General features: G+C 36.9%; 1 protein-coding gene across 1 annotated transcript in view; it reads right to left on the bottom strand.

The window, feature by feature from the left end:
• LOC132547853 (eukaryotic translation initiation factor 5B-like) overlaps positions 1-23095 on the bottom strand; it is a 52081-nt gene that overhangs the window by 20664 nt on the left and 8322 nt on the right. Inside the window, exons 12-16 of the mRNA XM_060211658.1 lie at positions 22500-22641; positions 21947-22078; positions 21476-21658; positions 5523-5684; positions 4392-4523 (exon numbers count right to left, since the gene is read on the bottom strand). Coding sequence (XP_060067641.1) covers positions 4392-4523; positions 5523-5684; positions 21476-21658; positions 21947-22078; positions 22500-22641 — 751 coding nt within the window. The remainder of the gene's footprint in view (positions 1-4391; positions 4524-5522; positions 5685-21475; positions 21659-21946; positions 22079-22499; positions 22642-23095) is intronic.

Here is a 23095-nt window from a genome sequence, read left to right as displayed (position 1 = left end):
CACATTTCCCCTCCCCAGACACATTTTAATGTCCTTCAATCCTTTAGACACATTTTCCCTCACCTCCCCAGAGATCCTCTGACCCGTTAGACTTGCTTCTTCCCTCCTTCCACATTTTATAACTGTATATTAGTACTATTCAGACTAATACCTCCTCCTATACAGATGTAGTTTACTTGATGTCTATCCTGTAAATAAGACCACTGAGCTAACAAATTACTTGTCATTCGGAGTTAGGGGGTGGGCTTATGACAGGACAATAAGATAATATAATATCAACAACTTTACTTCACAACAATATATATGGTCCACTTACTACCAGGCATGGGCTTAATGCCACATAAATACAGCAATTCTGGTAACTTAAAAAATGTGATAGATTAAATCCACCATCTCTCATACGATGAAGTTGCTTTCTGTTCAATTTTTAAATCACTATTTTAAAGAACATTAACTTAATCCACTGGCCTATGTGTTCAAAAAACATAAAATGTGACCTACATTTAACATTTTCATTGAGAAAGACAGTTAATCGACTTTTAATGAAAAAAGTTAATTTCATAAACTACTCAAAAGACTAATAGCCAATACTGAGCACCGAGGCCGGCTGATTACCCCCTAACTGGATAAAGAGCGAATGTCCTTCACATGGGTTAGTAGACCGGAAACAGTCAACCCATTCATAAAAGCTATCTACAGCCAACTGTCGATAATTAATCACAGCCCTTTAATACAAAATTTGTGGTGAGGACAAATGATATTTTGACAGGTATGAGTCGGCTGTTCACCAGGTGTCATCAGTAACCTCCATCGCATCAGTCTGTATAGCTTCAGTGATGTCACATCGAAATACTGCATCTGAAGATCTCATTCTCCAGACACAGATATAAAAAATCGACAGAAATCTTATATCTTTAACCCTAAATAATGTCTTTCTAAACATCTTCTCTTGCGTTGGTTTAAATGAATTAAGAACCTGCTATTGTAAGAGTGAGACTAACAAAGCCTCCACACCTGGTCGACATACACAAGACATACCTCTATGTATATGTGACAGGAAATATCAAATTCCATACAACAGCCTGATAGCTGTAGTCACAAACCCAACAAAGGCCCCAATATCACATTACATCTCCACAAATCAACTACACCCCTACTATTACTATTGTACACTTAGGCACCTGTAGTTAACGACTTTTTTGTCCCAAGTAAGATCAGTACATTTGCACCTGTATACTAGGACACCTGTATACAACAGAATTTGTATCCTTTCTACCTTACATTATGTAGAAAAAAACTGTATACTTAGACACCTGAGTTAACAAGGCATACCAGCTCATCCCTAGTGATACCTACCTTTAAAAGAGGTCATCTATAAAGTTGAAATACCTATACAACTGGTCATCTGTGAAGTTGAAATACCTGTACAACTGGAAACCTGTAGAGTTGATATACCTAAACAAATAAACACCTGTATGGGTGAAATAACTTTACAATTGGTCACCTGTGAAGTTGAAATAGCTGTACAACTGGTCACCCGTACAGTTGAAATACCTGTACAACTGGAAACCTGTAGAGTTGATATACCTAAATGAATAGACAACTGTATGGCTGAAATACCTGTACAACTGGTCACCTGATATCTGTAGAGCTGGACTCTTATAAAGCCTAAGTATCTGTAGAGCTGGACTCTTATAAAGCCTAAGTATCTGTAGAGCTGGACTCTTATAAAGCCTAAGTATCTGTAGAGCTGGACACCTATGTATTTGAAAATTTGATATTTTTGTACAACTGGATCCCACAATATACATACCTGTTCTTTACAGTTAAATCTAAAATATTTCTCATTATGGACCCTAGTGCTCATGGATACCAGTGAATGATAGTTTCAGGGAGGAGGCAACACATTACATCTTAAAATTATGGGGAGGGGGCAACCCATTTTATCTCAAAGTCAGGAGGAGAGGGCAACACATTACATCTCAAAGTCAGGGGGAGGGGGCAACACATTACATCTCAAAGTCAGGAGGAGAGGGCAACCCATTACATCTCAAAATCAGGGGGAGAGGGCAACACATTACATCTCAAAGTCAGGGGGAGAGGGCAACACATTACATCTCAAAGTCAGGAGGAGAGGGCAACACATTACATCTCAAAGTCAGGGGAAGAGGGCAACACATTACATATCAATATCAGGGGAAGAGGGCAACACATTACATATCAAAGTCAGGGGAGAGGACAACACATTACATATCAACATCAGGGGAGAGGACAACACATTACTTATCAACATCAGGGGAGAGGACAACCCATTTCTTATCAATATCAGGGGAAGAGGGCAACTCATTTCTTATCAATATCAGGGGAGAGGACAACACATTACATATCAAAGTCAGGGGAGAGGACAACACATTACATCTCAACATCAGGTGAGAGGGCAACACATTACATATCAACATCAGGGGGAGAGGGCAACACATACTTATCAATATCAGGGGAGAGGGCAACAGATTACATATCAATATCAGGGGAGAGGGCAACACATTTCTTATCAATATCAGGGAGACAGGGCAACAGATTACATCTGTAATCTAGGGTTTCAACATTAAAACTATTATCAATGATGTGAACTTTAATCTTGCTATATATAGTTCATTCTATTGACAGGAAACAATAAAGAAAATTCAATTAGGTATGAAAACCAGGATGAGAATGTCTACCGTATAAAGTTTGTGGCCCTTTACATGATTTGTTAATGACATAGTTACCAGTGTATACTTCCTAATTGTGTGAATTTCCTTTAAACAATCACCATCCCACACATTTCATTACTTACATAGTTTTAAAATTTTGAAATATCACTTGAAGAGCCATTCCTTAAAAAACACCTTTACATAAGGGCTGTACTTTCAGATTGTAAAGATAACATAGACAAGACAATACCATTAATAGCCTGCCTAGATAAAGACCTGTGCTCCCTTTGGTAAAAAAAAACTGCAACATCATGGACCTATTATATAAATTGTGTCTGTAATTCATTACAACAAGAGAAAAATAAGTATTGTGGTTTGAACTGAAAACATCTTCCTTTCATTATTAGGTAAATACATCCTCAGTTTGTGGTTTGTATGTTTATATGTATTGAAAAGATATTTTATTTGGAAAAGTTGAAAGACACAAAAACCCAAACATTTGTGTATCAGAAGTTTGTGGTTTGGGGTTACGACTAGCCTAGTGAAGTTATCACCGTCAAGTGTCAAGGTCTGTTGGTTTTGTACTTCAATGTAATATTTCTCCGCTTACATCAATATAACACAGACAAAAAGTATACAAGTTTTGTCTTTTTTTAACGTATTTGTTACTATACTAAATATCAGCAACACGATAATCCCTGACAATTTTCGTTTCGTATTTAGCCAGGTCTGTATGTGGGACAAACCACAGGCTACAAACAGAGGTGCAGTCTTTTAGACTGACACAGATCAGAATAAAGAAAATTAACCTTCCTTTTTTAAAAGCCGTTTTTTCACTTCGTCATGACAGTCAAGTGCTTCTATTAGTGCAGGTGTGTCAATGCTATTTTTCATTTCAGTCATGAACAGGCCGAAACTATTTTTTTTCTAATTGCAGATAAATGGCAGCTATGAGTATGCATTTGAATCCCAGCCACCCATAATCTTGTATATTTTTTTTTAAACTACGATGTGTGTTTTTACAGTAATTAGGGGAACTGGGTTTTCTTCTCAATCCAAGAAAGTAGTTATCTGGTATATATCATGGTGTTGTATCTTAATTCTGTGAAATTATCATTTTTTAAGTTTTTTTTTTTATTTTCATTTTATGGGTGGCTCTGTTCTTAATTTTACAATTCATATGTCCATGAAATGATTAACAGCTGAAAATTGACATGAATTATATTTAGTTCAGTCCATTCAGGACTACAGTGATTTATCAAGAATCAACAAAATTGTAATTTTTGAAAAAAAATGAAAATCTTCAACAAAAGTTTCATGAAACTTCATGTAAAACACTTTTTATCACATAATTCATAAAACAAAAGATAGACGATGGAGACTCCACATCAGAATACTGTGGTTTAATTCTTATTTTCATGTTTTAATCCTATTTTCATAACTCAGAAAAGTTTCATTTTGACAGGTTTTGTAAACAGAGGCAGTCATCTTGTTGTGCCATTTTCAATTTATGATGCAGGAAAAGCACTCCAGGGTATATAACATAAGTGAATATGCAAAAATAATACAGCTTCAAAACACACAGATCTAATCTGAACTAAAGTGTTCATTGTTGAAAACAGACATTTGTGAAAACATCGAAACAACAGGGAGAGCAACACACCTTCAAATCAAGAAAAGCAGTTTGTCCAATCTTACCTTGTAATACTCGGTTTCATCCTGGTTCTTGGCAACGTAGAGAGGTAGCCCAGCGATGGCTTTCTCCATATCCTTGGCTATGATCTTCACTCCCTGGGCAGCTAGGACCTCCTTATGATGTTCCCACTGACTCTGTGACACAGTTGATGTAAAAATTGACAATCTTTTATACAGAAAGCAATCTTTCCCTGGTACTTACACACTACAAGTGTGATCACTCTAGAGAAATACTACCAATATCAGGTTTGGTATCAAAATGAGATCTGTTTCTACTTTCAACTTTATCTTTCTGTGTAATATTTGTTTTCTTTCCAGAAAAAAAGTTTCTTCTTTTAGATATCTTTAACCAGTTTCATAGAGGTTCAGGATTACACATTAAAAAGGCAATGCAGACAATGCCAGTCAGCCTGCCGTTCCACCTTGGTTTAGATGGAAGATGACCAATAGTGTAAACTCTATCAAAATCCGTCAAGGAATGAAACAAAAGTGCTAAAACCAGTACAGGTGACCTTGATCTGCCACGGATCCTTTATAAGAATGTGAATTTTGATCAAAATCCCACGAGTAATGAAGCCACTAGAAAGCTTTGAGGGACTGTTTCAAAATAGGAGCAGGGACTATAAAAACCTGAAACTTAAACATATCAAAGACAATATGGTCCTTTGAAAGCATGTAGAGTTGAAAATCCTACAAGAAATAAAACAAGAGGCCCATGGGCCTTAACGATCATCTAACATAAAATAAAAGATTTCAAATTTTGAACTTGAGAAGAAGTCGAAAATGTGTTTTCAAGATGGCGGCCATGTTGAAATTTGGACCAACCTGAAATTAACAAACTTTGGTCAGGATCATGTCACAATCATTTCAGGTAAGTTTCAGTTCAATGAGACATGTACAACTTGAGAAGAAGTTGAAAATGTTTACGCCGGACGATGCTGGACAAAAGGCGATCGCAATAGGTCATCAGACCTTTCGGTCAGATGACCTTAAAAGCTAGAGCACTGCCAATGAGTTTCTATAAATAGTACCAATGACCTTCACCCTGACAAAAATAAGTATTACGCATGGAAACATCCCTTTTATATTCTCCCCAAAAGCCATCATAATATCAATCTCTGTCACCAGACTGACCTTAACACGGAGCTCCCTCATGGGTTGAGGCATGAGCAGACCCCTAACTTGTGTGACGATGGGCCCCTCTGTGCCAGGAACAACAATTAAGTCACCTTCTTTTAGCTTTCCATTGACCAAAATCACATCAACTGTTGTGCCCAAACCATGGAGTGCTTTCACCTGTTAAAACAGAAGACAAAACATTTTTTTACAGCTGACAAATGAGAATCTGATTTATTGAAGAACTTAATCATCATCCATCAATAAATCTTCTTGGCAAATCCTCCTCTCACCTAATAATTTCAAAAAGCATAAGACCCAAGATGATGAGGTCTTGTCCTGAAGCAAACATTGACATGAGCGTAGTAAGTTATATCACAGCACCTAGGTGCCAATAAGGAGTTGACATTGTACAGAGGTGACTATCTAAGTTTCACTGTACAGAATTCACTGTACCAAGGTGTCACTGAACAGAATTCACTGTACCAAGGTGTCACTATATGGAGGGCCACTGTACAGAAGTCACTGTACCAAGGTGTCACTATATGGAGGGCCACTGTACAGAATTTACTGTACCAAGGTGTCAATATATGGAAGGTCACTGTACAGAGGTGATTGTACCAATGTATCATTATATGGAGGTGTCACTGTACAGAGGTGATTGTACCAATGTATCATTATATGGAGGGTCACTGTATAGAGGTGACTGTACCAAGGTGTCATTATATGGAGGGTCACTGTACAGAGGTGATTGTACCAAGGTGTCATTATATGGAGGGTCACTGTACAGAGGTGATTGTACCAAGGTGTCAATATATGGAGGTGTCACTGTACAGAGGTGATTGTACCAAGGTGTCATTATATGGAGGTGTCACTGTACAGAGGTGATCGTGCCAAGGAGTCAATATATGGAGGGTCGCTGTACAGAGGTGATTGTACCAAGGTGTCAATATATGGAGGGTCACTGTAAAGAGGTGATCGTGCCAAGGTGTCACTAACCTGGTGTCATTATATGGAGTTGTATCAAACTATGTCAAACCATTTTAATCCTACATTAGAGAAGAACGAAATGACAGATAATAGTCTCCAGGTGATTGTAGTCTATACACGTCATGAATCAGCACACTGTTTACTCTCTAGAAAATGAGCTGGACATTTATTGGAAATGTAATTTTCTCGGATTTCCTAAAGCTCTAAAACATACATGATATATAACACTGATTAAATTTCAGGATCATGGCCTAAATGAGACCTCTATATCTGTGCCCCATCTAGCTCCTCCCTCAACAGAAATCCCAGACCCCCTGTAAAGATTGAAGCCTAATTTGAAGACTATTGTTAACACATGTGTTTTAAACATAAACCACTCTCAGGATTCATGACTTTATTACATGTATTCTGTTACTTGTCTCATTTTGCCCCGAGAGTGAAATTTTAAACCAAAACAGAAGAAAACTTAGAAACAGCTGTTTCCGAGGTAAAATGCCTTCTAGACATATATACAGTATACAAAATTAATAGAAAAAAAAACCCAAATTGTTAGTGATAGACAATGGGGGTCTCTAAACCGGACAGTTGATAAGGTGGGTGAACGTGGTCTTTATGGACAGGCTAAGAGGCAAGAATTGACTTCTTTAAGACTATCTTAAAATTTTTTATGGACAGGTATGGTGTGGTGAGCAGAAGAATTATTTCAGGGCAGGTTGATAAATTCAACACAATCTTTGTGGACAGGTTGATAAATACAAAAAACTCTGTGGACAGGTTTCAGGGCAGGTTGATAAATACAAAAAACTCCGTGGACAGGTTTCAGGGCAGGTTGATAAATCCGAAACAATCTCTGTGGACAGGTTGATAAATCTAAAAAATCTCTGTGGACAGGTTGATAAATCCAAAACAATCTCTGTGGACAGGTTTCAGGACAGGACAGGACAAAAAAAAGCAATAGATAGTATTTCTCTCCTGCTCTGGACTTTGATTTCAAACCAAAGTTCTGATCTATTATTAGAAACATTGAATATTTTATTTAGCATTGAGGATAAAATCTGAAAAGGCTAAATAGTGGTCTCTCCAGTATCTGGGGAAGACAAAACAGGCTCTTAAAGGCAATATTTCAGCAATATCAATGTCAATGTTATATCTCAGTGTTTCTCACTCAAATAAACAGTGTGTTATATCTCAGTGTTTCTCACTCAAATAAACAGTGTGTTATATCTCAGTGTTTCTCACTCAAATAAACAGTGTGTTATATCTCAGTGTTTCTCACTCAAATAAACAGTGTGTTATATCAGTGTGTTATATCAGTGTTTCTCACTCAAATAAACAGTGTGTTATATCTCAGTGTTTCTCACTCAAATAAACAGTGTGTTATATCTCAGTGTTTCTCACTCAAATAAACAGTGTTATATCTCAGTGTTTCTCACTCAAATAAACAGTGTGTTATATCTCAGTGTTTCTCACTCAAATAAACAGTGTGTTATATCTCAGTGTTTCTCACTCAAATAAACAGTGTGTTATATCTCAGTGTTTCTCACTCAAATAAACAGTGTGTTATATCTCAGTGTTTCTCACTCAAATAAACAGTGTTATATCTCAGTGTTTCTCACTCAAATAAACAGTGTTATATCTCAGTGTTTCTCACTCAAATAAACAGTGTGTTATATCTCAGTGTATCTCACTCAAATAAAGTGTGTTATATCTCGGTGTTTCTCACTCAAATAAACAGTGTTATATCTCAGTGTTTCTCACTCAAATAAACAGAGTTTAACTATACAGTATCCTGGCTGGTGATAAGACCACAAATTGAAGACTTTTGCCAAATAATCCTATTACATATTGCAGCGCAATGATATGACCTTATGACCTCACACCTGAAACCAAGGTTTCCTGTAGCCGAGTCTATTTCTCGTTGTAGAAGTCAGTTACACTCTATTGGGGTATCCTGTCTGACTGGACAGGTTTTTATTTCAGCTGTAATACTGAAACAGGTATCACCCCGGAGCAAATGATACCTTTAATTTGTTTTATAAAAGTCATCATAATCACAGGTTTTCAGAACAAGTCTATGCCATACTGATGTTTAAAATGCTCACACACCACAAGTACAGGGATGGTCAGACACAAGATTATCAAGATTTTAGTTTATTTAACCAAATTTCATTTTTTGTCTACAATTCTTCTGACCCAACCACTATTATTAAAGTAAAAATGAATTTGATATGTAAAGTCCATGGGGAGGGGTCCATGGGGATGGGGAAGGGTTCATGGGGAGGGGTCCATGGGGATGGGGAGGGGTCCATGGGAATGGATGAGGGGGGAAGGTCCATGGGGAGGGGTCCATGAGGGGGAGGGGTCCATGGGGAGGATCCATGGGGATGGGAGGGGTCCATGGGGAGGATGGGGAGGGGTCCATGGGGATGGGGAGGAGTCCATGGGGAGGATGGGGAGGGGTCCATGGGGAGGATGGGGAGGGGTCCATGGGAAGGATGGGGAGGGGTCCATGGGGAGGATGGGGAGGGGTCCATGGGGATGGGGAGGGGTCCATGGGGAGGGGGATGGGTCCATGGGGATGGGGAGGGGTCCATGGGGAGGATGGGGAGGGGTCCATGGGGAGGATGGGGAGGGGTCTATGGGGAGGATGGGGAGGGGTCCATGGGGATGGGGAGGAGTCCATGGGGAGGATGGGGAGGGGTCCATGGGGAGGGAGGAGAAACTGTTTCTTTTCCTCACACTTAGATATACATATGTACATTCCATCATTACATTGTATTGCTACTTTACCATCACTGATGACAAAAAAAAATTTCTACAATCATCAAATACCCTCTAGATTGACACCAGTACATCATCTGGCTAGCATATATTCATATAATATTTTTGCCAGAGATCACAAAATCATGTCTATATATCGGACATATCGTCCTCATATTTGCTTTTGAATTCATTTACTGCCAAACTGACATTATTGTTTTAAAACTTCCTTTCAATCTAGGTGAAGGTCAAATTCATTTGTTCTTTGTTCAGACTTTCTTTCAATTTAGGTGAAGGTCACTTCGAAATTACAGAAAGGGTACAGCCACCTAATACACTGAACATATTCTTTGAGTGAAGCATATCGTCTTCCTTTTGAAGATTAACATTAATAAATCAAGCCTAATTGTAGGACATTTAGTTTAATATTGAATTTAATCTCAACATTGGTGATAGGATTGTTATAAATTCTTCAAATTCATGAATAAATCATAAATATTATAATAATTCAACAATGAAAAAAAAAGAAATAAAGCATTTTACTAAATTCCAGAAAAACTATATCACAGCTAACACTAAACAAGTGAAATGCCAAATATTTGGACTGATGGGAAACTCTTAAATATCAACAACTATTTGGATATCAATATTTAGAAACATCTAAAGCAGTTTTTAAAAATTCTGGTAGAAAGTGCATTAGATTTTATAATTAACTCTTCTCATCAGCGGACAACAGCTCTGAGAATCTGGCTAGGAGATTGGGAGTCTACATCAATACTGGGAACATTAATTTCCTGCCAATGTTTGAATAGGTTTCCTACGTCAGTACAAACAGAACGCTTTGTTTGGAAGTTCAGCTCTGTAGGTGATCAATGCTACATCATAACACTGTGTGGTTAATTGTAAAACAGGAGCTGGCACACTCTCCACAGTTCATTGATGAAGGTGCATGAATGGAGGCGTGTTCCTTGCCAACTGGCACACAGCCCAGTAAAACCCCTAGCTACCAGGTATATAGGTACAGTACCAATCCAGACAACTTTCTATGGGTGACAGCGAACCATACAGCCAAGGGAAAAAATAGGATGCAACTTATGTGACACTTTGGTCAAATTTTGCACAGAAGATGTGTTATCAAAGAACTAAAATACCTGGAAATATTGCAGAAAAACTCTTCCATCAACATAATCTCAGAGCTATTGTTAGAATTATCACTAACCATCCATCAGCACAGTCTCTAAGCCTTTGTCAGTGTATTGTTTGTCTGTGTAATTTCCAAGTTTCTGTCAGTGAAAGTTTTAAGCTTCTGTCAGTATTATTCTTTTTAATTTCTTCAGTGTAAAATTTGCCATCAGCACAGTCTCTCAGCTGCTGTCAGTATAGTCTCTCAGCTGTAATCAGCACAGTCTCTAAGCTGTAATCAGCACAGTCTCTCAGCTGTAATCAGCACAGTCTCTAAGCTGTAATCAGCACAGTCTCTAAACTGTAATCAGCACAGTCTCTCAGCTGCTGTCAGTATAGTCTCTAAACTGTAATCAGCACAGTCTCTCAGCTGCTGTCAGTATAGTCTCTAAACTGTAATCAGCACAGTCTCTCAGCTGCTGTCAGTGTAATCAGCATAGTCTCTAACCTGTAATCAGCACAGTCTCTCAGCTGCTGTCAGTATAGTCTCTAAACTGTAATCAGCACAGTCTCTCAGCTGCTGTCAGTATAGTCTCTAAGCTGTAATCAGCACAGTCTCTCAGCTGCTGTCAGTATAGTCTCTAAGCTGTAATCAGCACAGTCTCTCAGCTGCTGTCAGTATAGTCTCTAAGCTGTAATCAGCACAGTCTCTCAGCTGCTGTCAGTATAGTCTCTAAACTGTAATCAGCACAGTCTCTCAGCTGCTGTCAGTATAGTCTCTAAACTGTAATCAGCACAGTCTCTCAGCTGCTGTCAGTATAGTCTCTAAGCTGTAATCAGCACAGTCTCTCAGCTGCTGTCAGTATAGTCTCTAAACTGTAATCAGCACAGTCTCTCAGCTGCTGTCAGTATAGTCTCTAAACTGTAATCAGCACAGTCTCTCAGCTGCTGTCAGTATAGTCTCTAAGCTGTAATCAGCACAGTCTCTCAGCTGCTGTCAGTATAGTCTCTAAACTGTAATCAGCACAGTCTCTCAGCTGCTGTCAGTATAGTCTCTAAACTGTAATCAGCACAGTCTCTCAGCTGCCGTCAGTATAGTCTCTAAACTGTAATCAGCACAGTCTCTAAGCTGTAATCAGCACAGTCTCTAAACTGTAATCAGCACAGTCTCTCAGCTGCCGTCAGTATAGTCTCTAAACTGTAATCAGCACAGTCTCTCAGCTGCCGTCAGTATAGTCTCTCAGCTGTAATCAGCACAGTCTCTCAGCTGCTGTCAGTATAGTCTCTCAGCTGTAATCAGCACAGTCTCTCAGCTGCCGTCAGTATAGTCTCTAAGCTGTAATCAGCACAGTCTCTCAGCTGCTGTCAGTATAGTCTCTAAACTGTAATCAGCACAGTCTCTCAGCTGCCGTCAGTATAGTCTCTCAGCTGTAATCAGCACAGTCTCTAAGCTATCGTCAGTATTATTTCTCAAAAAACTCAAAATAAAACATAAATTTGAAGCTTCCGGCCATATAATCTCCAACCACATATCATCTCCAAAATGCTGTCATTATAATCTCTAATGGTGCTTAATTGAAAATTTATATCTTTAGAAATTCTTCAAAAGATTTTTTTATAAACTTTTATAACCTATCTCCCCCCACCAAACACCTCTTACTGTAGTGCACCTGACCATTTTAAAGACTCTTTTAATGATAGTTCATCAAATCCGACTAAGAGTCAGCTAAAGAGTTAGGAGTGTATAATCACATCTAGGACATTAAAATGATACACAATCTTAAAAGCTTAAGTATAATCAATACTGAGAAATGTTCTGGAGATCAGGAAACGTAAAAAAAAAGATCATTACAAAGTTTTGATCCTACCAAATCCTTCTGATAAAAACTATTTCAAACAAAACCAATATCACATCTATGCTGAAGGAAACACTACCCTTCAGAAGTTGGACATTAAGCGGAAGTAATAATTCAACTACTTGAAACCTGCATTGATAACACTTTGATTCATCATTTTTAGTTTTGCTTGTATTCGGTTCCAAGTATGTTGATCAACAGCCAATCAATAGTTGCAACGATGGACGATTTCCGTTTAACAATCTTCGTAAATCCCAAACCCTGAATAAATCAGGGCCACTAACTATATTACTTTATCAATAAAGTGATATCTAGCATCTTAGATAACTCGACAATACAACAAATTGTAGTAATCTCTAAATCCATTGCAAACAGCGAACTCCTTTTAAGTAATGATTTGACCTTGATTCTGTTAGGGCATATTGTGAACTAGCAGATTTATGGATGATGGTCAACATTCCTGGTCAAATTAGCTGGGTATTATCTGCTCTGGACAGGAAATAGGACTTGCGAATTCTGGTCACATGAATGGTCAACTATAATGACCATCTGTGACCTAAATTCAATTATTGCTGTTTGTGATGTAACCAATCCCCCTCTCATGTTGACCAGAGGGATTTCCTCCTACCAGCATGTCCTTAACACTTGAGGGCTTTAATCACAAGCCCCTTATAGTCATTTAAATACCCTGCACCAGATCTCTCAGAAGCAAACAAAATAAATCTGTAAAAATGCTTTTTGATGTAAATTGCAACCATAATGTTATCCAATGTCTGCGACAAAAATTTTAATTAAATAAGGGGGACGCATAGATATAACTCCCCCCCCCCCCACACACACACACACACACAAAAACACACATAATTTCACACAATTTTTTTTATTTTCAAAGTGATCGAAGGTGACCTTTGACATTTATTCTTGACCAATGACAACTCAAATCCATTAAAGACTTACTACCAAACAATGAAATTGCATTGGTCAGTAATTCAACTGAACAACATTACATATGGATGGACTAAGGTAAAACAAAACAAATCCTGCTTAATTAAATAAATATGCTCTCAATTCCTTTCTTTTAAAATCTAGATAGTTTTGTTTTTTATCTTCTTTTTATCCATGTCTGCTAAAGGATATACTGTGGAGAGAATCAACATGTTAGGGTGTGTTTGGAAAATGTTTGTATCAAGTTAACAGGATAAGGGGCCATTCATGTAGGTCAACCTAATTAGGGGCTGGATGATCCTCTGCTGAATATCAGTCGGTTATTGTATTGTAAGTGGGTCATTCACTTTAAGAGTCAATAGCATTCATTGTATTTTAAGAGGGTTGGTCCCTTTTGGGGTCAACAACACTATTAACCCAGCCCAATAAATCCTGAGTAAGTATTGTAAAGATATTCAATATATGTTTGACAATTTCATTGTCCGTTTTTGTAAAAGTTGTGTATAACATACAGTTTTAATATGATATGGATCAGCATCATTCTGTAGGAGTACTGTAAATGAGATAGGTAAGACTGAACTAAGAACCAATGAAATTAGTTGTATGGTAAGTCTATCAGGAGTTGATTGGCTATCACAAGTCGATGGACCGTCACAGGGATCTATAACACTGTAGTCAGTAGCACCAGTAAGTCAGTGAGGCCACTCCTCACAATAACTGGGTCAATATTACAGCAAAACAGAAGGTCATCAAACCTGCAGGAAAACTAGCAGTATTTATCAGCCAATAACAAATCCATCTCTGGTAACAAGCCAAACCATATATATAGTTGTTCTATATTAATATGAATCAACGCAATTTCATTCACCTGTAATGAGCCAATCCTCTCACCCGCAGTCAGAATTAATGTGTTGACCCCTTGGGTTATTGTCCTGAAATAAGCCCACCTCTGTCTTCAAGTTAGAATTAATGTGCTGAGCATTTGGGTTATTGCAGGGTATATATACTGTTAGACACTGTGTAAGAGAAATGTCAGGGGTTGTTAGTAGATCTCATGATAAACTATTAAAACTAGGATTTAGTCATTTTTCTTATTCCAGGGATAGTTCTGTAGGGGATCAAGGGGACATTAAAAATCAAAATGATCTCTCCATATATCTATTGTATTTCAGTTTTATATAGAATGCATGAAATCTTATTTATGTTGTCGAATGACTGAGTACATATTACCCCTCTTAATTCCTATATAGAATCAGATTTGCTGATAATGTTCCATTACTATTAGCTACCATGATCTTGATTGTCAGAAATCTGAACTGTTAATAGCTGCAGATTCTTTGACAAATTGATATCCTAATATGAAATAAGTTAAACTTCTCTTTCTGGTTGACTTATCAGATTCATAAGTAATGACCGACAAGTTAAGGCCAGCTAAAAAAATATTTGTTTCCCATTACCAGTATATGATTGAGTAGGAAGGTAAATTTTACTTCTTTCTTTTATTTTCAAGGGTTTTTTAACAGGTTATATTAGAAGGGTGATCACAACTTAAAACAGTGCTTCCTTCAAAACTGCAATAAAATGTTCATGGTAGTTGTTACAAATTTGGGTAGGAAGATTAAGAAAAAACAGTATTTTTTCTTAAGCCTGGTTTGAAATTAGGGTTAAAATATCGTTAGTATGCAAAATTTCACTAAAGGTCTATTAAACTTTAAAAATAATTGATGTATTGATATATATGATGTTGTAAAAGATTTTCATAGTCATTATCTATGTACAGTAAGTGTTTACTCCTCCTCTGATAGCCTGTGGTCAGTTTAAAGATGGTTATCACTATGTAAACACTGATATTACACAGTGTCCACCTCTTGACCACTATCAGGTTCACTGCCTATTGACAAAACTGGCCTTCTAAACTGTAGCTTCACTAGATATTGTGACCTTAACAAAATAGATATACAGTACCACATTTTAAAGGATGGTCGAAGGGAAGTAACTCTTAAACAAGAGTGGGAAATCCAAACGATGATTAAAGGGAGACAAGTGCAGACAGTTTATTGGTCAAATATTTATAGTTGTGACTTCTTTTGGTCACAAATCACTTAAAGATAACAAAACTCATATTTTGATAAACAAGTTACAAGATATTTTTTTCTGGATAGAGAAATGAAAATTCAAATTGCCAACCTGTCATTTTTACTAAATTGTTAAATTAAAACTCACGGGATGAAGAAACACCTAAGTAAACTCAATATTTTTAGGTAAGAATGAAGCTTAATCAATACAGAACAAACTGCCAAATCAATGATTTGTATCTGGTAAGTGATTTAGGAGTAATTGAATGGAATTGAAAAAGAACTCTGTAATCTGAAATTGAAGCAGACTGATTGACAGCTGGCTTGCCAATACCAGATATGTCCCCCATTCACACTCTCCACAGGCATGGAGTTCATGAGTGAATTTATCCTCCTCATTGGAGGATGGCGTCATTGAACCTCACTGGAGGCTGGCGTCATCGAACCTGTCTATCCAGCTGGTGTCATAAGTGCTCAGTAGGAGATTGGTCAGGTCTGTATGGCGGCCAGTCCAGTGGGTGGATATTATTGTTATTATTGTTCGCTACATGGGACTCAGCATTATAATGGTAGAATGTGAGGTTGTTTTGCTTCAATAATGGGACAACATGGGGTTGGAGGATCTCATCTCTATACTTAGTGGAAGTTAAATTACTCGCTACCACAACCAGTATTGATTTAACTCGATGTGAGATTCCTCCCCACACCATAACCAATCCACCCCTAAACCTATCCGTCTCTACTACGCAGCAGTCAGCAAAATGTTCTTCACAACGTCAGTATACAAGACATTGACCATCCACTCTAAGCAGGCTGAACCAGGACTCATCTGAAAACAAGACCGGCCTCCAATGCCTCAAAGGGAATATTGTAGGGGCATGTGCAGCCACCCAAGCCATACAATGCTGGCGACAAGCAGCGGTAAGGAGCAGACCTATAAATAGGTGATATGAGTACAGACCAACTTCCTGCAATCATTAGTTTTTGCATGGATAGGACAGTTCCTATGTTATGAAGGTCAGGTTCAGTAGCAGTAAGGTGCCAATTGTGCAAATGCACAAGATGAATAAACCTGTCCTGATGTTGTGACGTCACGCATGGACCCCATGACCTAGGTCTGTTGGCACCCCCGCCCAGTTTCCCTTAGACGTCTATGAAGACATTCTCGAGTGCAAATATAGACATCGAAATGTCTGGCAACCTATATTTGCCATTGAACTTGCATAATCATCACAATGGCCTGACCCCTCTGAACTTACGTCAGTTGTGCTATTGTTTAATGCTATCTGAAATTAATCAAAATATTGGAAAATGATGTGTCTCTATGAAGACTACCTAATGATATGACCAGCAGAGTTACTCATGTCTCATTTCCCATTTCGTGCTTTTCCAGAAGACACCGCTGCACATACAATAATGCAACATTCAATACAGGACGACACGCACTGTAACCTTGAGAGTTGCTGGACCAATTCTCATTGTTTTTTAACAACGCGTTCACAAAATGTTGCAAATAATGTCTCCCTGGGTTTCTTCATCCCTTGAGTATATTTTTGTTTGTTAAACTTGTTCTGTGGTTTTTAATATTCAAGCAATTCTTGAAACAGACACCATATATGATGCAGACTAGAAACAAAGGCAGGAAGTCAGCCCCTTCTTTTATTTCTTCATTCTCTCTATCTTTTTAACAAAAATGTTAATGCTGGAAAGGTGGTGATCCATAGTCTGCTTGTTTTAATACTTTGAAAAAATTTTGTTATTTGTCCAAAGAAAAATACATGGAAATCGTAATGAAATGTGATATAAACCAAACAATTTTTTTTTTCTGTGAAATAGAACTACCCAAATTAAACACTTGCTAAAGTGTCATTTCTACTCCAAACTTAAACACTTGCTAAAGTGTCATTTCTACTCCAAACTTAAACACTTGCTAAAGTGTCATTTCTACTCCAAACTTAAACACTTGCTAAAGTGTCATTTCTACTCCAAACTTAAACACTTGTTAAAGTGTCATTTCTACTCCAAACTTAAACACTTGTTAAAGTGTCATTTCTACTCCAAACTTAAACACTTGTTAAAGTGTCATTTCTACTCCAAACTTAAACACTTGTTAAAGTGTCATTTCTACTCCAAACTTAAACACTTGTTAAAGTGTCATTTCTACTCCAAACTTAAACACTTGTTAAAGTGTCATTTCTACTCCAAACTTAAACACTTGTTAAAGTGTCATTTCTACTCCAAACTTAAACACTTGTTAAAGTGTCATTTCTACTCCAAACTTAAACACTTGTTAAAGTGTCATTTCTACTCCAAACTTAAACACTTGTTAAAGTGTCATTTCTACTCCAAACTTAAACACTTGTTAAAGTGTCATTTCTACTCCAAACTTAAACACTTGTTAAAGTGTCATTTCTACTTCAAATTAAACACTTGCCTAAGTGTAAAAATCTACTCCAAAATTATACTCTTGTCAAAGTGTCAATTCTACTTCAAATTAAACACTTGTTGTAAAGTGTCTCCAAAATTATACTCTTGTCAAAGTGTCAATTCTACTTCAAATTAAACACTTGTTAAAGTGTAAAAATCTACTCCAAAATTATACTCTTGTCAAAGTGTCAATTCTATTTCAAATTAAACACTTGCCTAAGTGTAAAAATCTACTCCAAAATTATACACTTGTTAAAGTGTCATTCTACTTCAAATTAAACACTTGCCAAAAAAATCTTAAAAATTATACTTGTTAAAGTGTCAATTCTACTTCAAATTAAACACTTGCCTAAAAAAATCTTAAACACTTGTTAAAGTGTCAATTCTATTTCAAATTAAACACTTGCCAAAAAAATCTTAAACACTTGTTAAAGTGTCATTCTACTTCAAATTAAACACTTGCCTAAAAAAATCTACTCCAAAATTATACTCTTGTCAAAGTGTCAATTCTACTTCAAACTTAAACACTTGTTAAAATGTAAAAATCTACTAAAAAATTAATTCTTGTTATAGTGTAAAAATCTACTCCAAAATTATACTCTTGTCAAAGTGTCAATTCTACTTCAAATTAAACACTTGCCTAAGTGTAAAAATCTACTCCAAAATTATACTCTTGTCAAAGTGTCAATTCTACTTCAAATTAAACACTTGCCTAAGTGTAAAAATCTACTCCAAAATTATACTCTTGTCAAAGTGTCAATTCTACTTCAAATTAAACACTTGCCTAAGTGTAAAAATCTACTCCAAAATTATACTCTTGTCAAAGTGTCAATTCTACTTCAAATTAAACACTTGCCTAAGTGTAAAAATCTACTCCAAAATTATACTCTTGTCAAAGTGTCAATTCTACTTCAAATTAAACACTTGCCTAAGTGTAAAAATCTACTCCAAAATTATACTCTTGTCAAAGTGTCAATTCTACTTCAAATTAAACACTTGCCTAAGTGTAAAAATCTACTCCAAAATTATACTCTTGTCAAAGTGTCAATTCTATTTCAAATTAAACACTTGCCTAAGTGTAAAAATCTACTCCAAAATTATACTCTTGTCAAAGTGTCAATTCTACTTCAAATTAAACACTTGCCTAAGTGTAAAAATCTACTCCAAAATTATACTCTTGTCAAAGTGTCAATTCTATTTCAAATTAAACACTTGCCTAAGTGTAAAAATCTACTCCAAAATTATACTCTTGTCAAAGTGTCAATTCTACTTCAAATTAAACACTTGCCTAAGTGTAAAAATCTACTCCAAAATTATACTCTTGTCAAAGTGTCAATTCTATTTCAAATTAAACACTTGCCTAAGTGTAAAAATCTACTCCAAAATTAAACACTTGCCAAGTGTCAATTCTACTCCATATTAAACACTTGCTAAAAATGACCATTTTACTGTCTTATATTGGAGCTGTTTCTCTGTTTACATTTGGGTTTCCTCTACCCAGCAATTAAGTTTGGGAGATCTTGTGTACCTGAAGCTGGTGAGGAAATGAGACCTTGAATAAGGTGAAGGATGAATGAAATACTCTACTCTAAGGGACATAAGAATGATATTATACAATGTATAGTCTTGTTCACCTAGACTCTGCACAGGGTTTGCCAACAGTGATTCTGGTCAAAGTCAGTGATGCCACTTCATTAAGTAACAAGAGGCCTGCATCGCTCACCTTGTTTGTTCCACTATTCATCCATTTAATAAAGAATTTCAAATATTACAAACAATTTCTGATATAATTATCATATTGGGTCCCACTCTTGTGGTCAAACAGAGGTCAGATCAACTATTCATAAAAATTGCTTCAGACCATGGACAATATCCATGAACGGAAGCAGGACTTTTTAAGAACTTACATTTCGTCAACTGTGTCATTTCCTCCCACCTTGGGGGGCCGGGATGCACCATTTATAAACTTAGTCCCTTTCACCCAAGAATACTTCAGACCAAAATTGGAAAATATCATTCTTATGGGAGGTGTAAGATTTTAAAGAACTTTCCAAGCCCCTAAGGGCCCATGGAAACTGTGAACCAATCTTTACACAAACTTTGTTCTTCTTCACCCACAAATACTTCTGACCAAATTTGGGCCATGTCTAATCATTCCTATTGGAATCCATTCCTACAGAAATATGATTTTTAATAATTTGCTCTATTTCCCATATTGGGCCCCACCCCTCTATCCCAAGGGAGCCGAGACCCATCATTTATACAAAATTGATTCCCCTACTTCCAACAATGCTTCAGATCAATTTTAGGCTAAGCCCAAACATTCCAAATGGAGAAGTAGGATTTAAAATTTTTTTTTTACCCCTAATGGGCCTTGCCCCTCAGGTTGCACGGAGCCAAAGACCTACCATTCATATAAAACTGATTCCCCTTCACCCAACAATGCTACAGACCAAATTTGGGAAATATCTAATTATTCTTACAGGAGGAGTAGGATTTTTAAGAATTTGCTCTATTTCCACTCATGGGTCCCTCCCGTAAGGCCAAAGGGGGCCGAGACCCATCATTTATACAAAATTGATTTCCTTTCACCCACCGATGCTTGAAACCAATTTTGGGCCAAAACCAATCATTACTTTCGGATATGTAGGATCTAAACATTTTCCCTTTTGGGCGAACACCCTGCAAGCCCCAAGGGGCAGAGACACAGTATTTATACAACAGTTGTGCCCCTTTCCTGTAAATGGTTTATGATAGGTAGCAATTTTTTTTTAAAGAAAATGTTGGACAACAGACACCAAGGTATACCTTAAGCTCACTTGGCCCTTCAGGGGTTTTTGACAACATTTTTTCAGTTCAGTAACAAGACTTGTCTGTCACTGTCTGATCATCTATTTCTGTCCTGTCATTTGTGACTGTTTTATCATTGATTTCTGTCCTGTCATCTATATCTGTCTAGTTGTCTGTGACTGTCCTATTGTCTATTTCTGTCCTATATTTTGTGACTGCCAATAAACCCAGATATGAACTCCATGAAATCATTAAGTATTAAAGCATAAGATGTTGATTTAATTTAGTATTTGACAACATTTGTTCGTTACAGTAACAAGGATGAATCCATGTAGCAGCTGTAATTACCAAGGAAAAATTCCGACAGTATAACCTGTCATCAAGTCACTGAGGCATGAAATGTAGGTCAAGTTAAGGTTTAATCCCTGCTGTATATATTGTTTAATACAGACAATACAAAACCAAGATAGATTTTTTTTGGCTTACCTAGCTTTCTGAGAGCAAAGTAACTTTTATTATCTTTACTACTGCTCAAGAAAATGCTACATATAAGGTTAGAATTTTTATGTCATCAAAATATTGACAAAATTTATGATTGGAGAACCCCGTTCCAGTCCTAAGAAGTTCACAACCTATATAGGTATAAACATTCCTCCCACTAGACTTTATTTTTGATGAAAGTTACACAGCATTTGTCAGTGCTATACCAGGTAGAATACACTAGGTTGTCCCCTGACACTAACCATTCTCTGTGTACAATCTTCTATCAAGCTGTGAATATACTACATTTTCATTATCAAAGAGCTGATGTCTGAGCTGAAAGATCCCAGGACTGAATCCTATACTGATATATATATTTTTTCTATCTCAGAGTTAAAAAGTAATAATTAAAAAATACAGTTAATAACACGAGGTCAGTACAGCCTGACAGATGGTTACTGACTAAGGTCCATCCTACTCAGCTTTAAATTACAGATTATTAGGAGCTTGTGAAGATGACACTTACCTCCATCACTGTAGCCTGCAGTTCAGTGCAGTAGGACAGACGTTTGGCCAGCATGGTCTGTGAGAGCTCACATAATAGGGCAATCAAATTACCCATTCCATCACCGGAGTGTGCCGATGTGGGCACAAGAGAGATGTATTCTTTAGGATTCTTGTTTTCATAAAATAATGCCGAGTTAAGGCCCTGCAATGGGAGACAACTCTTATATAACACATGAGATTGTGAGAGTTCTATACTAAATAAATATATTTCTATCCTGTTAAGTTGCAGGGGTGTAAGAAAATGTTTTAAAAGCACTTGTCCAGATCATGTAAGAACAGTGTACAGTCCTTCATCAACGTGTACAGCGAGACCAATAACATTGCCAGTGGCTTAATTAAAACAAGATGACGTATGAAAATATTCCTTGATTTAACCACTGCTACAATTGATATCTGTCAAACTGACCATTCTATTGGTCAATTAACTCACCTGTTCAGCCATCTGAGTGATGACCTCACGGGCACGTCTATCAAACTCGCTCTTTGTCTGGGCATTCTGTTTTTTAATGGTATTGACAATATCTGTTTGTGGCATGGGTTTCCACTGGTAAAGACGATCCACCTGTCAAAAAATGACCACACTCTTCATGAAAACACCAGTTAGATGGAGTTTTTAAATGTTTTGACTTTTTTTGTATTTTGTTTAAAAAAAAAAGTAAAACAAAAACATTGCATATTTAATAGCATGCTTTAGGACTTGTGAGGTGGCAGTGCAAAGAAAATATTTTGCATTTGTTTGGCAACATCATGATATAAACGTAACAGAAACAAGTGATTGGGAGGCGCCCGTGGTAATGCACTCGCCTTTTACTTAAGCATATCAGGTTTGTTTCCCCCAACAGATGTGAAAACATATAGGTCACCTGTCTGACCATATGACTTCTATCCGGCTCAACATGACTGAATCGAACAACTTTATTTCGTAATTGTAAAAATAAACTTTAATAATAAAGAATCTTATTCTGACCTCACAGGTATCTTACCTTGTTGAGGGCGATCACAAAAGGTGTTTTACGTTGCTTTAAGAGATTGATTGACTCGATTGTCTGTGGTTCAAGTGCATGCATGATGTCCACCACTAAAATAGCAATATCACAGAGAGAGGATCCTCGGGACCGCAGGTTACTGTTAAGGTATAAAACAAGAGGCCAAATTAATGTTCATTGAAAAAAGAATCTGTGTTAATAATACAAATATTGACAAATGTTGACAAATGTTGACAAATACACCAATGACATTCATAAATATCATTTTTTTTTCTAAAATTTGTTGGACTTAAACTAAGAAACACCTTTCCATCATGCTTTTCAGACTTTTGGCTAATCAGAAGAAATCTTTTACAGGTTTCAAAACAATGTATCACTTTGACCTTGAAAATGGGTCAAGGTAATTTCTTTTCACAGACATTGTCAGTCATCAAGAAACCTACCAGCAAAATGCTTCTGCACTGTTTGGTAAGACAGCAGAAGTGATGTTAAGATTTTAACTAGTTTCACAACATTGACCTTGTACATAGGTCAAGGTCTTTTCTTTTCGCAAACTTCACTGGGCTTCATCCTAGGAACATACCAGCCATATA

This window comes from Ylistrum balloti, unplaced genomic scaffold, assembly GCF_031769215.1.
Source record: "Ylistrum balloti isolate Yb309-2 unplaced genomic scaffold, AGI_CSIRO_Ybal_v1 Utg369986, whole genome shotgun sequence".
In the NCBI taxonomy this organism is placed as follows: Eukaryota; Metazoa; Mollusca; class Bivalvia; order Pectinida; family Pectinidae; genus Ylistrum; species Ylistrum balloti.
The sequence above is the reverse complement of the archived record's forward strand: the minus strand, read 5'-3'. Positions and strand labels throughout refer to the sequence as shown.